This window comes from Lynx rufus, unplaced genomic scaffold (assembly GCF_022079265.1).
Source record: "Lynx rufus isolate CCGP_SWC_20201006 ecotype Redwood Valley unplaced genomic scaffold, mLynRuf1.p SCAF_6, whole genome shotgun sequence".
In the NCBI taxonomy this organism is placed as follows: Eukaryota; Metazoa; Chordata; class Mammalia; order Carnivora; family Felidae; genus Lynx; species Lynx rufus.
The window spans coordinates 67,805,421-67,832,357 of record NW_025814878.1 but is presented as its reverse complement, the minus strand read 5'-3'; the positions used below and the strand labels follow the sequence as shown (position 1 = coordinate 67,832,357).

The 26,937-nt window shown below is 40.6% G+C and overlaps 1 protein-coding gene across 1 annotated transcript; it reads left to right on the top strand.

The window, feature by feature from the left end:
* The first annotated feature begins 148 nt into the window (after positions 1–148).
* CUNH6orf163 (chromosome unknown C6orf163 homolog) lies at positions 149–25,035 on the top strand. Its single transcript, XM_047101882.1, has 5 exons — positions 149–296; positions 4,138–4,232; positions 5,648–5,755; positions 10,822–11,024; positions 24,600–25,035. The coding sequence occupies exons 1-5, from the start codon at positions 149–151 to the stop codon at positions 25,033–25,035; spliced, it is 990 nt and encodes a 329-aa protein (XP_046957838.1).
* Positions 25,036–26,937: the final 1,902 nt, after the last annotated feature.

The window sequence follows — 26,937 nt, the reverse complement described above, 5'->3', positions numbered from 1 at the left end:
TGGCGAATCATTTCATCCTTACCAGCCTCTAACATCGTCCTAAAACCTTGATCCTCTTCTAGCTTCCTTAAACTTCCAGATTTTCTTAAAACTTTTATTTCTGATCTTGAGAGTACTTTAACTGCACATAGTAAAAGACATCTTAATTATGATCCGAAATCCGAATTACACGAACTTTGTTTGCTGTGCTGTTTGTAATAAAATAATTCCACCAGCCCCTTTGGGGGAAACCTTCAAACGGATCCATGAATACAAGCCATTTAAGACACGCTTTTACACTCACAAAGATATACTGGGTAAGTAAATGCTGTTTTCCTTTGTTCTAATATTTGATGGCATTATGTGCTATTCTTTCTGCTATATTGACTTTTATCAGCTCTTCTGATCAAAGTTGCTTGTCTTGCAGGGGTGTCTGTTTGGCATGAAAAGAATATGGGTTGAAATCCAGCTTCTCTGCTTACCAGTTGTGTACCTTAGACAGTACACTTAGCCTCTCAGTGTGTTTCCTTATAGAGATGTTGGGAGTCCTATATTAAGTAGGGATATTAATACCTCTCTAGCAGGTTGGTTATGAGGCTTTAATGAAATACTTGTTGGCATATAATAGTAAACAGGAGTTCTTTTTGCCCTGGCCCATACTTTGGCAACTTCCTTACACATAGTAGAGGAAATACCTCCAAGTAACACCTTAATAAATAGTGAAGCTATAACCTTTACTAGTAGCTGGTGACATAAACATAGGTAGCATGGAGATAACCTGAGAATGTTTACTATACAAGCAAATCAGATTGTAATTACAGGTTTCCTTCTCTCCTTATCCCCATCAGAGTTTGTAGTCTGACTTTGAGCCTTAGAAATGTTTTCCTAAGGACTCTCCAGATACTTCTCTGATCCTCTCTTCCTTTATACCTGGTAAACTACTGATTTAATTTCACTCTTGATCTTTGAAAATATGAGAAACTAAAGAATGGAGAGTGTTTTGAAAAAACTACAGTACAGGGAGAGGTCAAATTGGAATCATCCTCTAAAAACATCAATACCCAAACTGACTTCAACTTCTAGTAAATGTTTAGTGTGACTTATTAATTACAATCTCTGATATGATTTGGCTTTTTACACCCAGGCCAGTGGATATCCATTCTTAGATATGCATTTAATGATTGACTTCTTATGCCTTCTGAGATATCTGAATCCAGATAAGCAAAATTAAATCTAACTAGGTAGAAATTAATATTTTATATACAGTGAACTGTATTTGTCATTGACTTTTTTATTAAAAAGTTTTTTTAATGTTTATTTTAGAGAGAGAGAGAGTGCACAAGTGGGGTTGGGGCAGAGAGAGAGTGGAAACACAGAATCTGAAGCAGACTCCAGGCTCTGAGCTGTCAGTGCAGAGCCCAAGGTGGGGCTCAAATCCATGAGCCGTGAGGTCATGAACTCAGCCCAAGTCGGCACTTAACCAACTGAGCCACCCCAGCATCCCTGTCATTGACTGTTAAGTCAATGTTCTTAATGAGTAAACTCAAGAGTATGTGGGAATGTCTGTATAAATGTTAAATGAATATTGCATAGTGCAGTAGTCCTCAACCCTAGCAGTGCACACAGCTTTTAAAACATTTGTTTTTACAGGGCACCTGGGTGGCTCAGTTGGTTAAGCATTGGACTCTTGACTTCAGCTCAGGTCATGATGTCATGGTACATGAATGAGTTTGAGCCCTGCCAGCGCCGAGCCTACTTGGGATTCTCTGTCTCCCTCTCTCTCTCTGCCCCTCCCCAACTCGAGCTCCCTCTCTCTCTCTCTCTCAAAGTAAATAAACATTTAAAAAAATTTGTTTTTACTACAAATACAGAGTCATTGGATTTCATATTAATTCAACATAGACCCACTAAATTAGAACCTTCAGAATCAGGCTTCAGCATGTGTTGGTTTTTTATGTTTGTTTGTTTCATATGTTAATAGTTTTTATTTGGAAATAGTTTAAGGCTCACAAGTGTTAACAACAGAGTTCCCATGTATTTCTCCAGTTTCTCTCATTGATATCTTACATAATGCTAGTATATAGTCAAAACCAGGAAATTGCTATTGGAATAATACTATTAACTCAGGTACAGAACTTATGTGCATTTTTTTCTTGTTTCATAGTTTCATGAAATTTATCATGTGTAGGGTTGTATAACCATCACCACAATCAGGACGTAGAGCTGCTCTGTCACCATAAAGGAACTCCCTTGTGTTACTCCTTACACACCCTAACCTGAACCCCTGGCAACCACTAATCTGTTCTCCATCACTATAATCTTACCCCTTTGAGATTGTTATATAAATTAAATCATATAACATATAACTTTCAAATTGGCTTTTTTCATTCAATATAATGCCCTTGAGATCCATCCAAGTTATTCTTTGTATCAGTAGTCTTTTCCTTTTTGAGTATTTTTTCTTTAAAGCTATGCGGGAATCCTCTTGTACAATCAGGGTTGAGAATAATATAAAATAATGGGATTTAGGCTAAAAAAGAATAATAGTAACCCACATTTGTATCACATTTTTATGAAATTTAATACACTGATGGCCCATGCTCAGTCACCTTTCTTCCTAGATCTTTCATAATCATATCTGCACAGTGTTGAGCCTACAAAGTATATGTCCATCTCTACTATAGTATCCCCTGCCCTCTGTTTTTAGGTTCACTGATAATCTAGTATCATAGACTCTTAATGTCACCAAACATGGATGTTCATTTGCAGGTAACAGAAACACAACTCAGACTAGACCATGCATAAAATAGAATTTCTTGGCCTTTTAACAGAGAAACCCAAGCAAGATTTGGCTCCAGGGCTTTCAATGTAGCCACACTTGCTCTCAGTGAGTTGGCCTAATTGTTTACTCCTGCAACCAGGCTTACAGGAGAGGGGAAAAGAATAAAAGTTGTCCCAGACTGCTCTATGTGGCTGTTACCTCCAGCTTAGAAATCTCAGAGGGGGGAAAAAAAAAAGCTATGTTCTCCTTACATCCTTATATAAAATCCTAGAGAAGAGCCTGGTTAGCCCGGCTGGAGCATGTGCCCAATCCTGGGCTGATTATTATGGCCTGGAGGATGGGGACAATGTGATGGGACATGCAGGATGGCTGCATTGATTTGCAGGGAACCCCCCCCCCCACTCCAGAACAACATGAAGTGAGAGAGGGACATTCTTGAGAAAAATGGTTTCTGTTACTGGAGGGAGAGCAGAGATACTGGGCAACCACATGTGTCTACAATGGTGTTGCCAAGCTGAGCACCGTAAGAGAGACACTGCAATATAAGACATGCTTTGTAATTTTAGGAAGTTGATTGTCAAGACCTAATCACATGAAAAGTTAATTCAACAAATCAAAGATGTGAGAAATAACTGGAATGAAGGGTAGGTAGCGTAAGAGGTTGGACTGGGGAGAAAGCTCACTATGTGTGTGACTTGAGCACTGAATAGGCTCGTAGCCTGCGTACAAGTCCTGAGCCACCTCTCACAGTCCGCTCTGGCAGACAGAGATGGAGCTTGGCTGCAGGTCTCGCTCTATCTGTGTAGTCCTCTAACCTATGTGGGCTTTTATTTTTTTGTCCGGGTAAGGAGGCTATCATTATGGGAATGTTATGTGGAAATTAAATGAGACCATTGACAGACAAGTACTAAACAGCTGCCCCCTTACTCCACAACTGAAACGGCTAAACCACGAAGATCTGCACATGAGGAAAGAAGGTTTGAGAGTGAAGAAAGCATTTTCTGCTGCCTCTTTCCCGAGGGAGAGAACGCCAGCATCCAGAGAGGGACAGGGAGACAGGAGCAGAATAATGTGCTAATATCACTTGAATATTCCCTCACTGTCCTATTTTAGGAACACAAAATGCTCTTTTCTGTCACTTTACCTCCCCAGTTGCCTATTGTATGGCCCAAGTGTGATGACAGGAACAGACTGTCTCAAGACCCAACGGTGCTGTGAGTTCCCTCTCATTAATTACGGAAAAGTGTACCCCTTTAAAGAAAAGATTGGCATCTCCTAAAAGGGTATATCTTTTAGATAACTCTAATAAATAGGTCATAGTGAAGAAGAAAAAACAGTCTGTGGATACTTGTGATTGTTTTTCCTCAAATGCACAGATATTGGGGCAGATATTCTGAATAAAGAAGAGCAATTCCAAGAGGAAATACTCAAAGAACGTATTGCAAAAGCAGAAGCTGATGTGTGGGTGCAGGTAAAAGAAACTGAATATCAACCTAAATGCATCTTTAGAGTTCTTTCACTTTTTGGATTTGTCTGAAACAATAAGCAGAACTGATTTTGAATCCTGGCTATCTGTGGGACCTTGGGCAAGTTCTCCAACTCTGCAGTCTTGGCTTCTTCAAATGTAAAAGAGGAACAATAATATTCTATAGGACTGTTGAAAGAGTTCAGTGAAATAATGTCAGGTGCATAGGAGCTGCTTAGTAAGAGGCAGACACCATTAGGAGCTCCCTTCCTTCTAAATTGCCCCTATATGTGGATGACTCCTGCTTTTTTTATTCTCATCGGCTTAAAACTTCAACAACAAAAAAAGACACCCTTGTTGATAATTGTTTATTATTGCTTAATATTTAATATGTAGACCATACATTTGTGCAGTGTGAAATACCCCTGACCAAGTGCTCTTCTTTTTTCCAAATGCTGCATTATCGCCTACTCTCCTTGCTCTCTTCTCTCCAAAGTCCTTGATACCTTGTCCCTGTGACTGCTGAGGGTCATAGGGGCAATTTGAGTGTATTGAGGTTCATAGTCAGATCCCAGACACTTAAGCAAAATCTCAATCCTCCAACCTCCACTTCTTCCTGAAGAATAACATAAATGACTTCCTGAAGAGAATTATGCTCCATGAGGGCAGGACAAGCCACAGTGCTTAGAGCATTATTTCTCAGTTCCTTTATAACATAGACATCATAGCAAATGGTGTTGGAACTGTCCAGCATTAGTACCAGCACAAGCTTGGTATTAAAGTACTTTGAAAGTGCAAAATGCACCAAGTGCAAAGGATATATGAATAAAAATCTTAGTAGTCCTCTATCTTTATCAATAATAGTAAAATTCAAATTAATTGCAAACCATCAATTATATACCCTAATATAAGGCAATGCTTTTGTGAGTAATCTACAATTTGAATGTCATCATATCTAATGATCTGGGCACTCTCTTCAAATAAAATAATAGAACCTCTTTCTGAACACCTGATGTAGGGGGTCTGGGATGGTGCTCAGCCTCCTTTCTCAGCAAATTCTTGCTTTGTGCATCTTTCCACTTCTCTGTATTTTCCAGATTTTCTGCGATGAGCATACATTACTTTGATAGTCAATCAAGCAAGAAATAAAGTGCCAAATAAAAGACAACCCAGCAGCTTATACTAAAACCCTCTTTAGCAGTTCACAAAACAGTGATGTTAGCCATGTTAGGTTGGGATGTGTTAGGGCATCTCTGGCTAAAGCAGCCAGTTTTCTGGGAGAGGTTTGAGATGGGAACGGAGCAAGTGATGAGGGGCCCCATCGTGGTTGTTAATTTTCAGTAAACATGAAAAATGTATGTTAATATAAGTGTATATATTAATATATAAATATTTATAAATTTGGACTATTTCTTTCAAAGGCTGATAAACGCCAAAAACAAGCAATCGAGAAGGCACTTGAAGAAGCAAATGACAAACACAAAATGAATATTCAGATTCTGGAAGAAGAACATCAAAAAGACTTACAGGTTTTTATAATGGCTTGTTTGTTGTCTTTTTAAGAGTACATACATCAGTGGAAAGCTCTGGCAAAGGGAGAAGAGAAAAACAAAATCTGTAAAACCTTGATGGGTGTCTCCTGGAGGTTGGTCAGGAGACCCAGGATTTTCACAGAAGAGATGCTAGGCTCACAGATGAGAGGCAGCAGTGATGAATGGGTGCAGGAGAATCTCTGATGTATTGAACCCAAACCTTGATGGGGTTTCAAGGCCCAAAGGAGCCATCCTGCCTGCCTTACCCACCACATCTCTTGTGCCAGCCTCTCTTCTCTCTCATGGCCCTTTTCTGGGTCCTCAAACCTGAGTGTTCCACCTCCTTCCCACCTCAGGGTCTCTGTCAGAATGTCCTTCCCCCACCTCATCAGATTTAGCTCAAACATCACTACTTTACCTGAATCACTCTGCCCTTGACACCCTGTCCCCTTTTACACCCATCACTGCAGTTAAATAGACTGTGTGATTACTTGTTGAATGTCTGACCTGCACACGACTGTAGCCTCCATTAGGGCTTGTCTCTCATTACCACTCTAGCCCGGTGTCCCATACAGGGCCTTGACTTAGAAGTGCTCAAGTTGGTGCTGAATGAAGAAATAGGCTGTTTTCTTCCTTCTCCTGGGTTCTCTGATTGCATCCTTTTCCCTAAATTTGCATTTACTGCAATACCAAGAGGGACCCTGAGCTGCTACTGAATATTTCCTGCAGTGCCAAAGGTCATAAAACAAAGGGTCCTCTTTGTAACCTGTAACCTGTTCGAACACACGATTGTAGGTAACTAGCAAACTTTCCAGGCAGAGGCCCAGGAATTCATTATTTAGTTCAGTACCTCAGTTACAAAAGCTGATCAAAGGAAAAGGATATAGAACTATTACATGTTGGCCACAGGAGGTATAGGAAAGGACATGGTATAGATGTGACAATTCATGGTCAGAGGCTGGAAGGAAAATGGCAGAAGTCTGGCCCCAGGTTTGGCCTAACTTAATAAGAACATAATTAACAAACAGTTCAGGGACCACTGGCCCCATTTATTCATTGTTTCAGCAATGAGCACCTACTGTATATCAGATCCTTATTTAGTCCTCAGGAAACTTGTTGGCAGCAAAGGGAGCTTTGCTTCTGGTTCCTAAAGGGTAGTGGGATCCTCCCTGCTTGGCACCAGTGGCCTGGTTCCCAAGAGGTTGGCTGCAGTGGTCCACACCCGTTCCCTTTTTCAGTTCAAAACATGAAGAACGTTTCTAGCATGTCTAGGCAGGCCTACTGTTCAGCTGACATCTGCCAGGATGACCATAAGCATTTAAATACTTCTCTATCAGTTGATAGATAGCCACTCGCCAAGCTCCCTAACACCTAAGTCACCTTGGCTGCTTCCCCAGTCTCCAAGACCTCCCCCAATTAAAAGGGCTACCCCTTTAAATTGGTGGGAAACTCCAAAGCTGGACCCTGCCCCAATGCTGCAGCCAGAGTATGCACATTTAAAAATTTTTTTGTTTATTTATTTATTTTTGAGAGAGAGAGAGACAGAGTAAGCAGGGGAGGGGCAGAGAGAGAGGGAGAGAGAGAATCCCAAGCAGGCTCCTCACTGTCAGCATGGAGCCCAATGTGGGGCTCCAACTCACAAACGGTGAGATCATGACTTGAGCTAAGTCGGACACTTTACTGACTGAGCCACCCAGGTGCCCCAGTATTTTGAATATTGCTCCTGGCATTATGTTGTGCAGATAGAAGGATAATTTAGCTGTGATGCCTGTTTCAAGGAGCTCACATTGACTGTACCTCATATTGTCTTTGAGTGGAGTTGATACACTTAGTGCTAAAGTAGAGGAAGTCCTAAGAAAATGGAAAGGGGAAAAGTTACAAGGAGGTTGACCTTTCTAAAATAGTTGTCTAGGGTTTGGGAACTCACATTTATACTGCCATCTCAGGACATTTTTTATATAACAAAAGAGTGATTTATCTAAGAGGGATGCATAGGATTGTTTCAACTGTAGGATACCCAGACATAGACATCAGTACTGCTTCTCAGGGGGGTGTCTATGAACCACCTGCCTCAGAATCTGTTCACCTGGGAGCTTAACATGCAGATTCCCAGGCTCCACCTGACCTACAGAGTCAGGGGCAAGGTTTTTAACCAGCATTCTGTCTGATTCTTCTGTGTATTAAAGTTTAAGATTACCAATATATAGAGCAGAAGACCAAGCCCTTCTAAAACCAAATACCATTCAATTCTGGTATGTAGAAATCACTATGTATTACTCTTTTATAACATTAAGAATTTGGCGTAAGTCTCAGATGCTTGCTGTTGAGTAAAATTTCAAGATCTTACCCAATGAACAGACATTATTTTGAAAAGATTTTTATATTAACTTATTCAAATACAATAATATTAAAAAGCAAATGATGAAATGGAACCTAAGGTAAAATCAGAGTAGAAAATATAATGAAGTCAGGAGTGAATTTAAAACTTAAAATTGTATGTGTGCATGAGTTCCTGTGCAATTTTCACTATTTGGGCCTTGAGCTTTCTGGCAGTCAATGCAAAGACGAAAATTCAATGAATCACCATATCCATTAGGTAAAAACAAATCAGATAGAGGGGCCCAGATATTCCTGCATGTGATAGCTGAGAGAAACTTCTCCTAAGGGAGACATTGTGTCATAAATGTCTGTCAAACATCTGCACAGTAAATATGATGGGTTTCATGAGGCTGTTTCTTACAATATCTCAATATATGAGCTGATTTACTCAAAATGCATTTCAGTAAAAGTAATTTAACTAGGAGGCTTTCCATTGAATAAGAACACTGCCAAATAGTCAGTCACTGAATTATTTTTGTAGCTTTAAATATATATCCCACATGCTTTGTGAGGCAGTAAAATGATTTTGCTTTTAATACATCATTACATAAAGGAAGGACTCCATTTTAGTTCTTTGAATCCAAGTTCAGAACCCAGCCAAAATAAAGGGCTGGGGTGTCATTTTTAAATTCTATGATTCAAATACAAATATTTTATGTACTACTTCATTTATCTAAAGCTCAACCATTCAGCCCTTTCAATTACTGAGAATACACTTGAAAACCCAGAAATAATTTAAAATATCCCCTGGGAATTTAAATAAAGGCCTCTGACTACAAGACAGAAACTCAGGCTTATTACTCATAGCAGAACCTTTCCATTCCCCACTCAAATGTTATTTACACTTACTTGACAGCCTGAGCCCAACAGATGTGGCTGCTCAACTTCACAAATCCAAAATAGATTAAATGCCAGCAACTAGAAATGACAAAAAGGAGCTCACAGACAGCAGTTAGAACAGAGAGTTCTCAGCACAATAGCATGTGAAGAACAAGAAACATTACAAAAACCAGGTATCAGATCTCCAAAAGCAAAGCAGTCTGGGGTCATTCATAACCGAGACAGGGAACCCAATAAACTTGAACGATTACTAAGTGTAGTACAAAGTATTTAGCTCAATACAATCATTCTCCTTTATCTACCAGCCTAGATCACCAAGAAATGTTAAAGTGTGTTCACTCTACTCTTTTTATGAAGTAAGGTAGACGTCACAGACATTTAGAGATATTTCCATTCAAAATGTTTTATTACCAAAAAGTTCTAGTCCTTTAAGAGGCAAAGCCTTCTGTAGTATGGAAAACCTAGCTGGCATTTCTAAACAGCCAATGTTTCCCTTAAAAATTTTTTCTAAATACATGAACTGAGGCCACTCTGGAGAGATTCTTAAAGTTGTTTTCTGTTGTTTTATTCATTTTTTTAAAAATTTTCACCCTTGAAGTAGCCAAAGTGAGAAGTTGAAGACTTTCTTTCTCTTGAAAAAAACTGTAGTCTAACAAACATTTTAATTGTTGAGACACTTTTTTCTGCAAAGCTAAAATGATTTCAGTTTTCCATGAGATGTAGAGTTCAAAAGAAAGAGAGAGAGAAAGCAAGCAGTAGTGCTCACTGTAATTAAAAGGTTGTACAGGGTGTCTGGAATGAAAATACACTGATGAATCTCTTGAAGGACCCTAGCATCACGGCCAACAATGAAGCAAGAAACTGACATTAAGAACCCTGTTTTCTGTTCCTAGTTCTTTGACTGACTCACTATGAGAAATAACTTAATTTCTTTATGCTCTCTTGTTATCCCTGAAATAGAGATACAAATTTATGTTCAAATGAAAGTTTTGAAACTCTAGACAGAATTGATTGTTGCCTCCTTTCTTGCATAAAACACTCATTGCATGATTAAGTTGCTGGTTTCCTCCATGAGACAGTGAGTCCTTGAGGAGGAAGATTCTAGCCTTCTTATGTTTGTAGTGTGTGGGCCCAGCATGGTGCCTGGCACACAGTGGAGTTGGTTGGCATTTCCAGAATGGTTACAGGGTTTTCTTTGAGAATCTGTTTTTCTTGAGTCCTGGTTTGACTAGTGCCTCCTCACTTTACTTGGCCAAAGGCATCCACAGGTCCTTCTGCCCTGGAGTAATGGAGCATTTGTTCCTGTCCCTTTAGTGAACAAGAGAGGACCCCTCAACGCTAGTGAGCTGGAATGCCCAAATGGCAGGACGACCGGCCAGCAAGCTCCTGTGACTAGAGTAATGGGCAACTGTTAGCTCTCTGAGTTCAGGCTCCCCCCGGCCCCCACACCCAGGAGACACTTTGGAGGCACAGTCATTATTTCTGTCATTTTCCAGGACTGACTTCCTAACAGAATCATATTATGTATTTCTAATTATGTGTAAAGATAATATGACACTATAGGATTTGGGACAATCAAGGAAAAAGAGACAGACCTATTTTCCCTTTTTTCATATTCCCTTCTAATATTACCTAAATAAATATTTATGCTATATAGTTTGCACATTTCTGGTGCATCATATAAATGAAAGTTTTCCATATTATACACACTCTTCTTTTAAATCATCAGTGTTCACAGGTGCACATTCCAGCAGGTTAATGAACTATGATTTGAATAACCTCTTAGTGTGCATTTTTAGACATCAAAGCTGTAACATCTAAAGCTGTCAAACTGTTTCTCAAAGGAAATGGCAGCTAAAACCAAGATAGAGATGCACCAAAACATGGAAGATGAACTACAGAGAGAACACCTGGCTGCAGAACAGCGCATGGTGCATAGAATCCAAAGGATTATGATGGAGTGCCACAGGGAGAAGGTCCAGGCTGTGGAGAAGGCCAGGGCTGAAGAGAGACAGATGGCCCAGGAGGCAATCCAGGCCCAGAAAAGGTATTCCAGAGAACACATTTGCAAATCAGTATCTTACTCTGGCCAAATCAACTTGGTGAAAGGGATAAGGTTGAGGCACATATTTCCCAGGGGCATAGAGAGAGGGAGACACAGAATCTGAAGCAGGCTCCAGGCTCTGAGCTGTCAGCACAGAGCCCAATGCGGGACCCGAACACACAAAGCACGGGATCATGACCTGTGCCAAGTCAGACACTCAACCAACTGAGCCATCCAGGTGCCCCTGTGTTTCTACATTTTTTTAAAGTTTATTTATTTAGCTTGAGAGAGAGAGAAAAAGCACGAGTGGGGGAGGTGCAGAGAGAGAGGAAGACAGAGAATCCTTTTTTGCATAAAACATTCATTGCACGATTAAGTTGCTGGTTTCCTCCACGAGACAGTGAGTACTCGAGGAGACTCTGAGCTGTCAGCACAGAGCCCAACGCAGGTCTCAAACTCACGAACTGTGAGATCATGACCCAGGCTGAAGTTGGATGTTTAATCGACTGAGCCACCCAGGCGCCCCTGTGTTTTTACATTTTTATTATGGAATATATCAAGCATAGAGAACAATATATAATACATTGTATAATGTGTGTGTATGTGTGTGTGGTTTAAACAAAAATAACATGAATATTCAATGACCTACCACTTATCTGAAGAGACCGAAAATTGCTAACACTTCTGAAGTTCCCACGTGAAGCTCCTCAATCATTTTTCCTTCCTCTCCACACTCTCAAGAGATAACTACCATCGTAAATAATGTGTTTTTCATTCTGATTCTCCAGTTTTAAGAGGCTAAGGAGAGAAATCAACAAATATTTCCCCATAAACACATAAAAGGCAATCTTCACATTCTCTAGCTGATATCATACACTAGCATGGATGTGTTACTTTTGGTCTTTTTCTTATTACACAAGTAATACACACTATAAATAAAATTGACACTTTGGAAATATATAGGGCAAAACTTGTTAAGCCCTGACTTACTGCTTTCCTACCCTCTCTGTCTCCCAAGGACTTCATTTTAAATAATGGGTCTGTCTCATTCGTGCCCTTTTGATGAACTATAGCCTTATGTTTTACATAATCACAAATACTTTTTACATAAATCAGATCACTTGTTTTTAAGAGTACCAAAGTAATCATTTTTTTAAATGTTTATTTCTTGGGGCATCTGAGTAACTCAGTTGGTTAAGTGTCTGACTTTGGCTCAGGTCATGATCTCACAGTTGGTGAGTTTGAGCCCTGCATTGGCTCTGTGCTGACAGCTTGGAGCCTGGAGCCTGCTTTGGATTCTGTGTCTCCCTCTCTCTCTGCTCCACCCCCACCCCCACCCTGCTTGTGCTCTGTCTCTCTCTCTTTCTCAAAAATAAATAAACATTTAAAAAAATTAACGTTTATTTATTTATCTTGAGAGACAGAAAGAGAGAGAGAGCAGACATGAGCACAAGCAGGAGACAGAGAGAGAGGGAGAGAGAGAATCCCAAGCAGGCTCCACCCTCAGCACAGGTCCAAATGCAGGGCTCAATCTCATGACTGTGAGATCATGACCTGAGCTGAGATCAAGAGTTGGATGCTTAACCAACTGAGCCACCCATGTGCCCCCAAAGTAACCATTATTACGTATGCAATGAACATTTGATGGAATTGGCCAGTTTTAACAGGAAAACAGTCAGGATCCCTAGTGATTATTGGGACCAAGAGAAAAACCACAGTTTCCAGGTGTTAAGTGACTTGCCTAAGATCACATGGCTGCAGCAGCAGAACCAGGACTGAAACTTCTGTTTGCCATCTGGTCTAGGACTTGTCTCTTTTGCTTTGCTCTTTGACTTAATGAACAAATCGATTTGTGTGTAGTTAATGGGTAAAAATCTTCTTTGTTAGAACTGTTTAGAGCAGGGCCAAAGGTAAAGTCCTCTAAGAATCTTATTTTGCAGATAAGTAAAAATGAGGGCTGCAGCTGTGGCTGTTTCAGTGGTACCTTTCTTCATGCATAGGCTATAAATCATCATTGAGGCAGAAGAAGAAGGTATAAGAGGATTCTGGGAGAAAGGTAGAGAAGGCGGTAACTCCCAAATGAGTTGTGGTCCAATGTGGTGAAGGGTAGTATCCTCCTCTCCCTTCTCCCCACCCTACATCTACAGGAACTCTGCTCCTCCTTTAGGGGCTTCTGGAACCACTCCTCATGTGCCTGCAGTGTCTGCTCCTTCCCTCACTCTGTTGCCTTCACCACCACAAACCCCCTGCTTCCCCAGCCCTTTCTTCTCTGAGGTTTGAATAGAATATTTTCGATGACTGCCTTTTATTAAATCAGTTGACTAAAATTAGGGAACTGCCATGTCTGTTGTTTACGTGTATCCAACTGGAGTGTCCATTTTGTTCATTAATGTATTCCAAATGCCTGGAAGAGAGCTTGGCACAGGGTATGCATTCTTTAAATATTTATTAAACATGGGGGGCCTGGGTGGCTCAGTTGGTAAACATCTGACTCTTGTTTTCAGCCCAGGTCATAATCTCACAGTTCATGAGTTCAAGCCCAGAGTCAGGCTCTTCACTGGCAGCATGGAGCCTACTTGGGATTCTCTCTCTCTCTCTCTCTCTCTCTCTCTCTCTCTCTCCTCCTTCCCCGCTCCCTTACTGTCTCTCAAAATAAATAAACTTAAAAAATATATTTATTAAACAAAGTTTCAAATTTGTTCTAATTAGCTGAACTCACTCTGCAGTACATCAGATCTTATTTCTAGACATTGCTAGATTCCAGTGTTTCTTAGAGTATTTGCAGAAACCAATACATGGAGAAGGACAAGTGTTTAGAATTCAACTGTAGATCTTTTATTTGACTAGAAACTATCAAGACTTAAGTATTCCAAACACATACATATTATGACAAATATGTTAAATTCACAGAAAACGTTTTTGTGGACTGGGGTGATTAGATTCTAAATAGATTATCTAGGAGACACCATACTCTTTCGCTGGAAGGAAGGAGGGAAGGAAGAAAAAAAAGCAAGCAAGCAAGCAGTCAGGCAAGCTTTGCCTGAAAAGGTTCTTCTAAGTGTTTTCTAGTCCAAGACAAAGGCATGAATGAAGTGGCTGCTCAGGAATTTTGTGGTCATGGCTCTAATTCCTAATGATAGCTACCTTTTATTTAACACCTAGCACATGCAAGGCCCTTTGTGTGCTTCTCACTGAAGTCTTATATCCCTTCCTGAGGGATTCTATCATTCTCCATATCTTCAGATGAAAACCCTGAGACTTAAGAGAGAGACTGAGCAACCTCATTTAGAGGTCATGTAGAGAAGGTCATGTAGAGGAGAGGTGACAGAGCCTGATGTGAACCCTGGTCTATATGATACCGAAGCTTATGACCTTCCATTATACTACCCTTCTCATTTCACCAGAGCTTATAAAGTGTCTTCTGTGGATATGGTCCTGAGTTCTAGTGTGAGGAAATAAGGGTATTTCTTCAACATGTGAAGTAACTAAAGCATGGCTGCCCCACAGACCAAGGCTAGATGGGCAGGTACAAAGAACATGTAAGTGCTGGGAAAGCCCTGGAAAGGTCAAGTAACAAGGGTGCAAGCTGTGTGGTGAGGTAGGTTTGTTGGAGGCAGTTAGTCTTGGGTTGGGACTTGGAAGGAAGGAGATCCCATTTGTGAAAGACTGAAAAGAGTGAGGACAGCATGAGCAAACATGTAGAGGGGAAAGTGGGTAGTGTAATGATGTAGAACCAAGGGAAGGTTAAGAATGCAAATAACCCTGAGATATAAATGCACTGCTGAAGGGTGGTCTCTGGAGATGCGCCCACAACCAAACCTATATAATGCCTGTCGCCTCAGTTTGAGGGTATCACTAATCCTGCAAGACCAGCTTTCCAATTTCCTTTTATTTTTTAATTTTTAATGTTTATTTATTTTGAGAGAGAGAGAGAGAGAGAGGCAGAGAGAGAGAGAGAGAGAAAGAGAGAGAGAATGAGTGGGGGAGGGTCAGAGAGAGAGGGAGAGAATCCCAAATAGGCTCCACGCTGTCAGTGCAGAGCTGACGTGGGGCTCGATCCTACAAACCATGAGACCATGACCTGAGCCGAAATCAAGAGTTGGATGCTTAGCCAACTGAGCCACCCAGGTGCCCTTTGGTTCCCAGCTTCTCAGGCGGATAATCAGAATATATTTTCCTTACAACACAATGGTTATAACTGATTAAAATAGTGCTAACAGTCCTATAGTTCAAGTGAAAAAATGGATTAATAGCTTATTGTGGGCACATCAGGCAAATTTTCAACATCACCCTAAATACTTGATGACAAATGAGTTTGGGGAACAAATCCCTTTATAATTTAGGAATTGAAGAAATGGGGAAATGAAGCATTGGTTCATCCTGTCTTAAGAGAGCCAGGATTTTTACTGATAGACATAGAAAGGAGGTTGAAAAGTGTACTCTTAGCAAAATATATGGGGAAATGAAAAGTTCACTTAATAGGTAGAAGGGAAGGAATGGACAGATATTATTCTTTAAACTTGTGAGCTATATATCTTGTACCATTTCAACAGTGTCCCCAAAAAAGTGAGAGAAGGAACTAAGAGAGGCCCTAAAGAGCAAAGCACAAATTAATTGCTGGTATGGTTTTTCCATGCTTCATTTTTTCCCCAAGAGTCTCATGAGGTTGGATTATTATATATTAGTCTCTATTTTTTATTTAGCAATCTACGTTTTTAAAGTTTTTTTAAATCTTTATTTATTTTTGAGAGACAGACTGCGAGCAGGGAAGGGGCAGAGAGAGAGGAAGACACAGAATCCAAAGTACGTTCCAGGTTCTGAGCTGTCAGCACAAAGCCTGAAGTGGGGATCAAACTCACAAAAACAAGTTCATGACCTGAGCCAAAGTCAGACGCTTAACTGACTGAAACACCCAGGCACCCCAATAATCTATTTTTCTTCTCTGAGAACCCATTTTGTAAAATATCAGACTGAATCATATATATATATACACACACACACACACACACACATATATATATGTATATATATATATATATATATATATATATACACACACACACACACACATACACACACATATATAGGACACATACTAAAACTATTCAAAAATAGTTCATTTCTGGCCAGCACTACATGTAAATATGGTATGTAATTCTGAAATTCCAAGAATAGAGCCTCATAAAATTAGAGATGGCAGAAAGACCCCACCACTTACAGAAAGAAGCATAAACATTCACATCATGTCAGAGGGGCATTGGAGGTCATCGAGTTGAACCTGCCATCCCTTTTGTTGGATGCCTGCCAGGCACTGGGGAGCCTCCCGAGTGCTTCTGTAACAGGAATTTTGCAGGTGGTTGAAGTGGTTGGTTAAAATGCCAAATGCCTCTTCTTGTCATGTGCTTCCTAATGTGGATCCAAAACGTGCTCAGTCTCATCCTCACATCCACACTTGGCTTCTCACTCTCTGCGTAGTGATCCTTAAGAGACTTGAGAAGAGAGAGAGATTGTCCAAGCTTTCATTTGGAGGAGAAAAGAAAAAAACAAAAAGTACTAAGCCAGTTACTTTAGTCTTTCGTCATATGATATGATTTCTAGGCCCTCTTTTGAGAAAAAGAAATTATGGGTAATTTGTATTAAAAAATACTTAATTTAATTTTTTTTAAGACAGAGAGTGAGTAGGGGAGAGGGGCAGAGAGGGGGAGAGAGAGAGAATCTAAAGCAAGACAGGTAGTAAGTACTTAGTAAATGTTAACCCTTGTTATTAACCATAGATACAGCCTGACTGGTGGGAAAAGGGAGAAGAGAGACATAGCATTGCAGCTAGAGAGGTGAGGGGACAACTGATGTTTACCTCAAGATTGGGGAAGTTGGCCACGTTTGAAAGTCAAGTTGAAAGAATTGGAGACAATGAGAGAATTGTATCTTATTTTTTTTTTCTGTAACATTTTTGTATTCTTTATTTCGCTTATTTTTTTTTATATGAAGTTTATTGACAAATTGGTTTCCATACAACACCCAGTGCTCATCCCAAAAGGTGCCCTCCTCAATACCCATCACCCACCCTCCCCTCCCTCCCAACCCCCATCAACCCTCAGTTTGTTCTCAGTTTTTAACAGTCTCTTATGCTTTGGCTCTCTCCCACTCTAACGTCCTTTTTTTTTTTTTTTTTTTTTTCCCTTCCCCTCCCCCATGGGTTCCTGTTAAGTTTCTCAGGATCCACATAAGAGTGAAACCATATGGTATCTGTCTTTCTCTGTATGGCTTATTTCACTTAGCATCACACTCTCCAGTTCCATCCACGTTGCTACAAAAGGCCATATTTCATTTTTTCTCATTGCCACGTAGTATTCCATTGTGTATATAAACCACAATTTCTTTATCCATTCATCAGTTGATGGACATTTAGGCTCTTTCCATAATTTGGCTATTGTTGAGAGTGCTGCTATGAACATTGGGGTACAAGTGCCCTTCTTCATCAGTACTCCTGTATCCCTTGGGTAAATTCCTAGCAGTGCTATTGCTGGGTCATAGGGTAGGTCTATTTTTAATTTTCTGAGGAACCTCCACACTGCTTTCCAGAGCGGCTGCACCAATTTGCATTCCCACCAACAGTGCAAGAGGGTTCCCGTTTCTCCACATCCTCTCCAGCATCTATAGTCTCCTGATTTGTTCATTTTGGCCACTCTGACTGGCGTGAGGTGATACCTGAGTGTGGTTTTGATTTGTATTTCCCTGATAAGGAGCGACGCTGAACATCTTTTCATGTGCCTGTTGGCCATCTGGATGTCTTCTTTAGAGAAGTGTCTATTCATGTTTTCTGCCCATTTCTTCTCTGAGTTATTTGTTGTTCGGGTGTGGAGTTTGGTGAGCTCTTTATAGATTTTAGATACTAGCCCTTTGTCCGATATGTCATTTGCAAATATCTTTTCCCATTCCGTTGGTTGCCTTTTAGTTTTGTTGGTTGTTTCCTTTGCTGTGCAGAAGCTTTTTATCTTCATAAGGTCCCAGTAATTCACTTTTGCTTTTAATTCCCTTGCCTTTGGGGATGTGTCGAGTAAGAGATTGCTACGGCTGAGGTCAGAGAGGTCTTTTCCTGCTTTCTCCTCTAAGGTTCTGATGGTTTCCTGTCTCACATTTAGGTCCTTTATCCATTTTGAGTTTATTTTTGTAAATGGTGTGAGAAAGTGGTCTAGTTTCAACCTTCTGCATGTTGCTGTCCAGTTCTCCCAGCACCATTTGTTAAAGAGGCTGTCTTTTTTCCATTGGATGTTCTTTCCTGCTTTGTCAAAGATGAGTTGGCCATATGTTTGTGGGTCTAGTTCTGGGGTTTCTATTCTATTCCATTGGTCTGTGTGTCTGTTTTTGTGCCAATACCATGCTGTCTTGATGATGACAGCTTTGTAGTAGAGGCTGAAGTCTGGGATTGTGATGCCTCCTGCTTTGGTCTTCTTCTTCAAAATTCCTTTGGCTATTCGGGGCCTTTTGTGGTTCCATATGAATTTTAGGATTGCTTGTTCTAGTTTCGAGAAGAATGCTGGTGCAATTTTGATTGGGATTGCATTGAATGTGTAGATAGCTTTGGGTAGTATTGACATTTTGACAATATTTATTTTTCCAATCCATGAGCAGGGAATGTCTTTCCATTTCTTTAAATCTTCTTCAATTACCTTCATAAGCTTTCTATAGTTTTCAGCATACAGATCCTTTACATCTTTGGTTAGATTTATTCCTAGGTATTTTATGCTTCTTGGTGCAATTGTGAATGAGATCAGTTTCTTTATTTGTCTTTCTGTTGCTTCATTGTTAGTGTATAAGAATGCAACTGATTTCTGTACATTGATTTTGTATCCTGCAACTTTGCTGAATTCATGTATCAGTTCTAGCAGACTTTTGGTGGAGTCTATCGGATTTTCCATGTATAATATCATGTCATCTCCAAAAAGCAAAAGCTTGACTTCATCTTTGCCAATTTGGATGCCTTTGATTTCCTTTTGTTGTCTGATTGCTGATGCTAGAACTTCCAGCACTATGTTAAACAACAACGGTGAGAGTGGGCATCCCTGTCGTGTTCCTGATCTCAGGGAAAAAGCTCTCAGTTTTTCCCCGTTGAGGATGATGTTAGCTGTGGGCTTTTCATAAATGGCTTTTATGATCTTTAAGTATGTTCCTTCTATCCCGACTTTCTCAAGGGTTTATTAAGAAAGGGTGCTGGATTTTGTCAAAGGCCTTTTCTGCATCGATTGACAGGATCATATGGTTCTTCTCTTTTTTTTTATTAATGTGATGTATCACGTTGATTGATTTGCGAATGTTGAACCAGCCCTGCATCCCAGGAATGAATCCCACTTGATCATGGTGAATAATTCTTTTTATATGCCGTTGAATTCGATTTGCTAGTATCTTATTGAGAATTTTTGCATCCATATTCATCAGGGATATTGGCCTGTAGTTCTCTTTTTTTACTGGGTCTCTGTCTGGTTTAGGAATCAAAGTAATACTGGCTTCATAGAATGAGTCTGGAAGTTTTCCTTCCCTTTCTATTTCTTGGAATAGCTTGAGAAGGATAGGTATTATCTCTGCTTTAAACGTCTGGTAGAACTCCCCTGGGAAGCCATCTGGTCCTGGACTCTTATTTGTTGGGAGAGTTTTGATAACCGATTCAATTTCTTCGCTGGTTATGGGTCTGTTCAAGCTTTCTATTTCCTCCTGATTGAGTTTTGGAAGAGTGTGGGTGTTCAGGAATTTGTCCATTTCTTCCAGGTTGTCCAATTTGTTGGCATATAATTTTTCATAGTATTCCCTGATAATTGTTTGTATCTCTGAGGGATTGGTTGTAATCATTCCATTTTCATTCATGATTTTATCTATTTGGGTCATCTCCCTTTTCTTTTTGAGAAGCCTGGCTAGAGGTTTGTCAATTTTGTTTATTTTTTCAAAAAACCAACTCTTGGTTTCGTTGATCTGCTCTACAGTTTTTTTAGATTCTATATTGTTTATTTCTGCTCTGATCTTTATTATTTCTCTTCTTCTGCTGGGTTTAGGCTGCCTTTGCTGTTCTGCTTCTATTTCCTTTAGGTGTGCTGTTAGATTTTGTATTTGGGATTTTTCTTGTTTCTTGAGATAGGCCTGGATTGCAATGTATTTTCCTCTCAGGACTGCCTTCACTGCGTCCCAAAGCGTTTGGATTGTTGTATTTTCATTTTCGTTTGTTTCCATATATTTTTTGATTTCTTCTCTAATTGCCTGGTTGACCCACTCATTCGTTAGTAGGGTGTTCTTTAACCTCCATGCTTTTGGAGGTTTTCCAGACTTTTTCCTGTGGTTGATTTCAAGCTTCATAGCATTGTGGTCTGAAAGTATGCATGGTATAATTTCAATTCTTGTAAACTTATGAAGGGCTGTTTTGTGACCCAGTATATGATCTATCTTGGAGAATGTTCCATGTGCACTCGAGAAGAAAGTATATTCTGTTGCTTTGGGATGCAGAGTTCTAAATATATCTGTCAAGTCCATCTGATCCAGTGTCTCATTCAGGGCCCTTGTTTCTTTATTGACCGTGTGTCTAGATGATCTATCCATTTCTGTAAGTGGGGTGTTAAAGTCCCCAGCAATTACCACATTCTTATCAATAAGGTTGCTTCTGTTTATGAGTAATTGTTTTATATATTTGGGGGCTCCGGTATTCGGCGCATAGACATTTATAATTGTTAGCTCTTCCTGATGGATAGACCCTGTAACTATTATATAATGTCCTTCTTCATCTCTTGTTACAGCCTTTAATTTAAAGTCTAGTTTGTCTGATATAAGTATGGCTACTCCAGCTTTCTTCTGGCTTCCAGTAGCATGATAAATAGTTCTCCATCCCCTCACTCTGAATCTAAAGGTGTCCTCAGGTCTAAAATGAGTCTCTTGTAGACAGCAAATAGATGGGTCTTGTTTTTTTATCCATTCTGATACCCTATGTCTTTTGGTTGGCGCATTTAATCCATTTACATTCAGTGTTATTATAGAAAGATACGGGTTTAGAGTCATTGTGATGTCTGTCTGTTTTATGCTTGTAGTGATGTCTCTGGTACTTTGTCTCACAGGGTCCCCCTTAGGATCTCTTGTAGGGCTGGTTTAGTGGTGACAAATTCCTTCAGTTTTTGTTTGTTTGGGAAGACCTTTATCTCTCCTTCTATTCTAAATGACAGACTTGCTGGATAAAGGATTCTCGGCTGCATATTTTTGCTGTCTAGCACCCTGAAAATCTCGTGCCAATTCTTTCTGGCCTGCCAAGTTTCAAAAGAGAGATCAGTCACGAGTCTTATAGGTCTCCCTTTATATGTGAGGGCACGTTTACCCCTTGCTGCTTTCAGAATTTTCTCTTTATCCTTGTATTTTGCCAGTTTCACTATGATATGTCGTGCAGAAGATCGATTCAAGTTACGTCTGAAGGGAGTTCTCTGTGCCTCTTGGATTTCAATGCCTTTTTCCTTCCCCAGTTCAGGGAAGTTCTCAGCTATTATTTCTTCAAGTACTCCTTCAGCACCTTTCCCTCTCTCTTCCTCCTCTGGGATACCAATTATGCGTATATTATTTCTTTTTAGTGTATCACTTAGTTCTCTAATTTTCCCCTCATACTCCTGGATTTTTTTATCTCTCTTTTTCTCAGCTTCCTCTTTTTCCATAACTTTATCTTCTAGTTCACCTATTCTCTCCTCTGCCTCTTCCATCCGAGCCGTGGTGGTTTGCATTTTGTTTTCCATTTCCTTTAAAGCGTTTTTCAGCTCCTCGTGACTGTTCCTTAGTCCCCTGATGTCTGTAGCAAGAGATTCTCTGCTGTCCTGTATGCTGTTTTCCAGCCCAGCGATTAATTTTATGACTATTATTCTAAATTCACTTTCTGTTATATTATTTCAATCCTTTTTGATCAGCTCATTAGCTGTTGTTATTTCCTGGAGATTCTTCTGAGGGGAATTCTTCCGCTTGGTCATTTTGGATAGTCCCTGGTGTGGTGAGGGCCTGCAGGGCACTTCCCCTGTGCTGTGGTGTATAACTGGAGTTGGTGGGCGGGGCCGCAGTCCGACCTGATGTCTGCCCCCAGCCCACCGCTGGGGCCACAGTCAGACTGGTGTGTGCCTTCTCTTCCCCTCTCCTAGGGGCGGGATTCACTGTGGGGTGGCGTGGCCCGTCTGGGCTACTTGCACACTGCCAGGCTTGTGATGCTGGGGATCTGGCGTATTAGCTGGGGTGGGAAGGCAAGGTGCACGGCGGCAGGGGGGGCAGGCTTAGCTCGCTTCTCCTTAGGTGATCCACTTCAGGAGGGGCCCTGTGGCAGCCGGAGGGAGTCAGATCGCTGCCGGAGGTTTGGCTCCGCAGAAGCACAGAGTTGGGTGTTCGCGCGGAGCGAGCAATTTCCCTGGCCGGAGCCGGTTCCCTTTGGGATTTTGGCTGGGGGATGGGCGGGGGAGATGGCGCTGGCTAGCGCCTTTGTTCCCCGCCAAACTGAGCTCTGTCGTCCGGGGGCTCCGCAGCTCACCCTCCCTTTGTCCTCCAGCCTTCCCGCTTTCCGAGCAGAGCTGTTAACTTATGACCTCCCAGACGCTAAGTCGCGCTTGCTGTCGGAACACAGTCCGTCAGGCCCCTCCGCTTTTGCAAGCCGGACTCGGGGGCTCTGCTTGGCCGGCGAGCCGCCCCTCCGCCCTGGCTCCCTCCCGCCAGTCCGTGGAGCGCGCACCGCCTCGCCGCCCTTCCTACCCTCTTCCGTGGGCCTCTCATCTGCACTTGGGTCCGGTGACTCTGTTCTGCTAATCCTCTGGCGGTTTTCTGGGTTATTTAGGCAGGTGTAGGTGGAATCTAAGTGATCAGCAGGACGCGCGGTGAGCCCAGCGTCCTCCTACGCCGCCATCTTCCCAGAATCCTATTTCGCTTGAGAATTGTATCTTAGAAGAAAGCAGTTAGAAGAAGGGCAGATGCCAAGTCTTGGGAAGATTGTGTTAGACTAGGAGGTTGAGGGGGGAGGATTTTCATTAACAACCCTAAATATTTGAATCACATCTGTAAATTACTTGATTCTCAAAACTTTAGAGGTTCTACTCAAACTAGGTTAACCAAAGGCATCCACCAGAGTATCTTGCAGCAGCTAAAAGCTTTCAACCTGGACTCAGACTGCCTAGGTTGCTCATTTTGCCACTTTACTAATTAAGTGAAATAGGGCAAATTATTTAACCTCTCCGAGCCTGTTTCCTCATCAGTAAAATAGGCGTAATAATAGATCTACCTCATGGGATTTGTTCTGAGGAAATATTGTGCAAATATATATATATGGGATGCTCATTTACTTGCCTTGCCTTGGACATGGTAAGAATTCAAAACAGTTGGCTGCTATAAATTTCATATAATTAAACACAAAACAACCAGAGGTCTGTGAACTCGTTCAGCAGTGGTTCTCAAAGTGTGATCCCAGGACTGCTCAGTGTCCCTAACACCCTTTCAGGGGTTCTTGAGGTCAAAGTATTTTCTTGATAATACTAAGATGTTATTTGCCTTTTCACTCTCATTACCTCACAAGTATATAGTGGCATTTTCTATGGTTTTATGATGTGTGATGTCACAACAGATTGAAACAATATGAAAAATCCATCTTCCTTGCTTTTAAGCTAGACAAGTAAAGAGTTTACAAAAAGAAATGTGAAATTATGCCACTTTTCTCACCAATTAAAAAAAATTGAGTTTATTTATTCATTTTGAGAGAGACACAGAGCAATCAGGGGAGGGGCAGAGAGAGGGAGAGAGAGAGAATGCCAAGCAGGTTCCACACTGTCAGCACAGAGCACAAAGTGGGGCTTGAACTCATGAACCATGAGATCATGACCTGAGCCAAAACCAGAGTCAGACGCTCAACCAGCTGAGCCACCCAGGCACGCCTTCACCATTTTTTTTAATTTGGAAAATACATTTTTCATAAAAGGTAAGTTAATTACATTTAATAGATTTAATCATACCTTACATAAATTTATGAATATTTTTTAAATGTCTCACTTTTAATTATAATACTATCAGTGCCACTAGATATAATCCATATAAACAAAAGTCGTTTGGGTTCTTTGATCATTTTAAGAGTGAAAAGGTGTTTTGAGACCAAAAGGTTCAGGCGACTATCATAGAGTATTGTTCAGATAAAACTATGAGTACAATTTCCTCCCCTCTGGCTAAAGGGAAGTGCTGGACTGATACAGAGAAATACTTTCTCTAAGGGTTTGGAACTCTGACCCTACATTTCTTCATTTTTACACATTGCATTCATATTTTTCTAGCCAGAGAGGACTCAGGTCCCTAAAACTACCAGATACTCGTCTAGTAGGCCTCGCCTTAGCCTCCAGCAGGAAACTCAGTGAGTGACCTCCCTGCTTGAAAAATATTTTTGAATTGTTGACAGTTAATGCAGTCCAAAAGCTCATTTCTACCTGCCTGTCTCAGACTGGTGGCTCATCTAAACAATGCAATAATGTCTCATCCATCTTAGGTGAAAGGCAACATCTTTTTGTTTTTAGCGGCTAACCCATCTAACTTATAAATCCATATCTTTTGTAGAATGGCCATGGAGGAACTTTTGAATACTGGTATAACAGCTATGAAGGATCAAAAGAAGAACGTGAGCCAACTGATAAAAGAAAAAGAACATGAAATGAACGTCTACTATTGTATGGCTCAGAGGCAGAAGCAAGAAGAGGTTCAGGAAGTGCTCCAAGAGGCAGAGAAGACACATCAGGCCACACTTGGAAATGTGATGGATAAGCTGGTTAACACCCAGGGGGAGCTGCTGTCCATAGTGAAACAACTAGGCATCATGACAAATTGGAAGGATTTCCTGGAGGAGGAATTGCAGGAAACAAGGGCAGCATTTCAAAAATACATCAATTATACATTTCCTAAGCTTTCACCAGGACATGCAGATTTTATTCTGCCAGAAAGAAAGAAAACACCTTCCAATCTTATTATTGAGGAGAATGAAACAACTCTTGATTAGAAGAAGTCTTTAACTGAAATTTCACTACAAAGCCATTGTTCCGAAGACTAAATAAATGAACTCAAAAACCATTTATTGATTCCCAGTTACGTGCAGGGTACAACAGGCTGTGGGCATTTTGATGGAAAACCAAAATACTCAAAAAGCACATTCCAGGCTACGTTGAGTTCTAAATCTAACTGAGGAGAGAAAAAAGTAAGAGGGACCAAAACTATTTAGGAGGGGAGAAGGTTTCTTGGAAGAAGTCCAAAGAAACTTCCATTAACTGGCTTTATTCATGTCTACATCAGACATGTAACTATTTTAGAAATTGTTGCCATTGAAAACAAGTTAAGAGTCATCCTTTTAGATTGTTCCCATTGTGGAGAGGTGTGTTAACGTCCAGTAAAGACTGTTTTTTGGTGAACTGCAACAGCATTGTAGGGAAAAAAAGCAATTTCCCTCAAATCCAGGAAGATAACATTTAAATTCTGGGAGCCCTATATAAAATAATTCAGAGAGGACTCATTTATATTGGTCAGTTGTGAAAGAAAAATACATCTTTATTTATTTATTTCTTTAAACTTTTTAGAGAGAGAGAGAGCACGTGAGTGGGGCAGAGGGGCAGAGAGGCAGAGGGAGAGACAGAATCGTAAACACGTTCCACACTCAGTGTGGAGCCCAATGCAGGGCTCAATCCCAGGACCCTAGGATCATGACCTGAGCCAAAATAAAGAGCTGGACTCTCAATCACCCAGGCACCCCGAAAAATACATCTTTAGAGGTCAGTCTCCTGCTTCAGGAATAGGAAGTCTTCTTGTATCTATACTCGAGCCCAAGAGTGCTTTGAACCCACCTTCTTTGGGTTAAAATGCAGAAAACTTAAGTACCACAATGCTCAGGATCAATACATGTCAACATCTACTAAATTCGAATGAAAGAAAACCCAAGCCATACTAACTTCTCTAAAAATCTATCCACTCTAATGTAACATCCTTAAATTATTCATCACCAACTTATGTTGGTGACTTTGAAATAACAACTTGGAAAGCATTTTTCAGTAAATTAACAAGTACTGTTCTTGAGCAAGCCTTAAGTAGATTTGTTTACATTGACCATTCTTCAATTTCCGAATGGTAAAAATGGAAATTTGTTTACAATTGCATAATGGACTACACTCTCCTCAGTATGTAGCTTCCTGATATTGCAGGACCAGAGCAATTCCTACTAACTGATTGCCTGCTTGCTGGAAGTACTAACATTTATATAGTGCTCTTTGCAGCTTTTTCATTTACTTTCTTCTTACAACAATCCGTGAGAAAGACAGGACAGGCATCTGTTACCCTATTTTTTTACAGATAACAAAATAAAAACTACTGTGTGTTCAGATATTTACATATGTGAAATACTTTAAAAACATTGATACTCAGTCCTCACAATGACTTTTGAAACTAATTATTATTGTCCCCTATTTATAGAGGGAAACTTAGGCTAGGGAGGTTTAATAATTTTTCCCAGAGCACACAACTAATGACAGAGCTAAAGTTCAAAATATTACAAGGCACAGGCACATGGATGCAGCGAGAGAGAGAGAGAGAGAGACCTAAGGTTTTTCAGAATCCAGTGGATAATAACAGCAATCAACACTAGGAAGTGCTAGTGTGTGCCAGGCACGCTGAACATGGCATGTAAGAGGACTCATTCATTTTCACAGCAGTCTGTGAAAGGTACAAACCAGTAACACAGTCACAGATAGGTTAACTTTCTAAGTCATGCAGCTTGTAATAGTCACAGCCACAGAGTGTGGGTCTTCAGTCCATGGTTTTAGTCATTATTTTGTTCAGCCTGAACGCCAAGGCTTTGGTGTCTGCTGGGTACTCTGCAAGTCTTTGTTATGTCTTTGTGGATTCTGTGATGAGGACA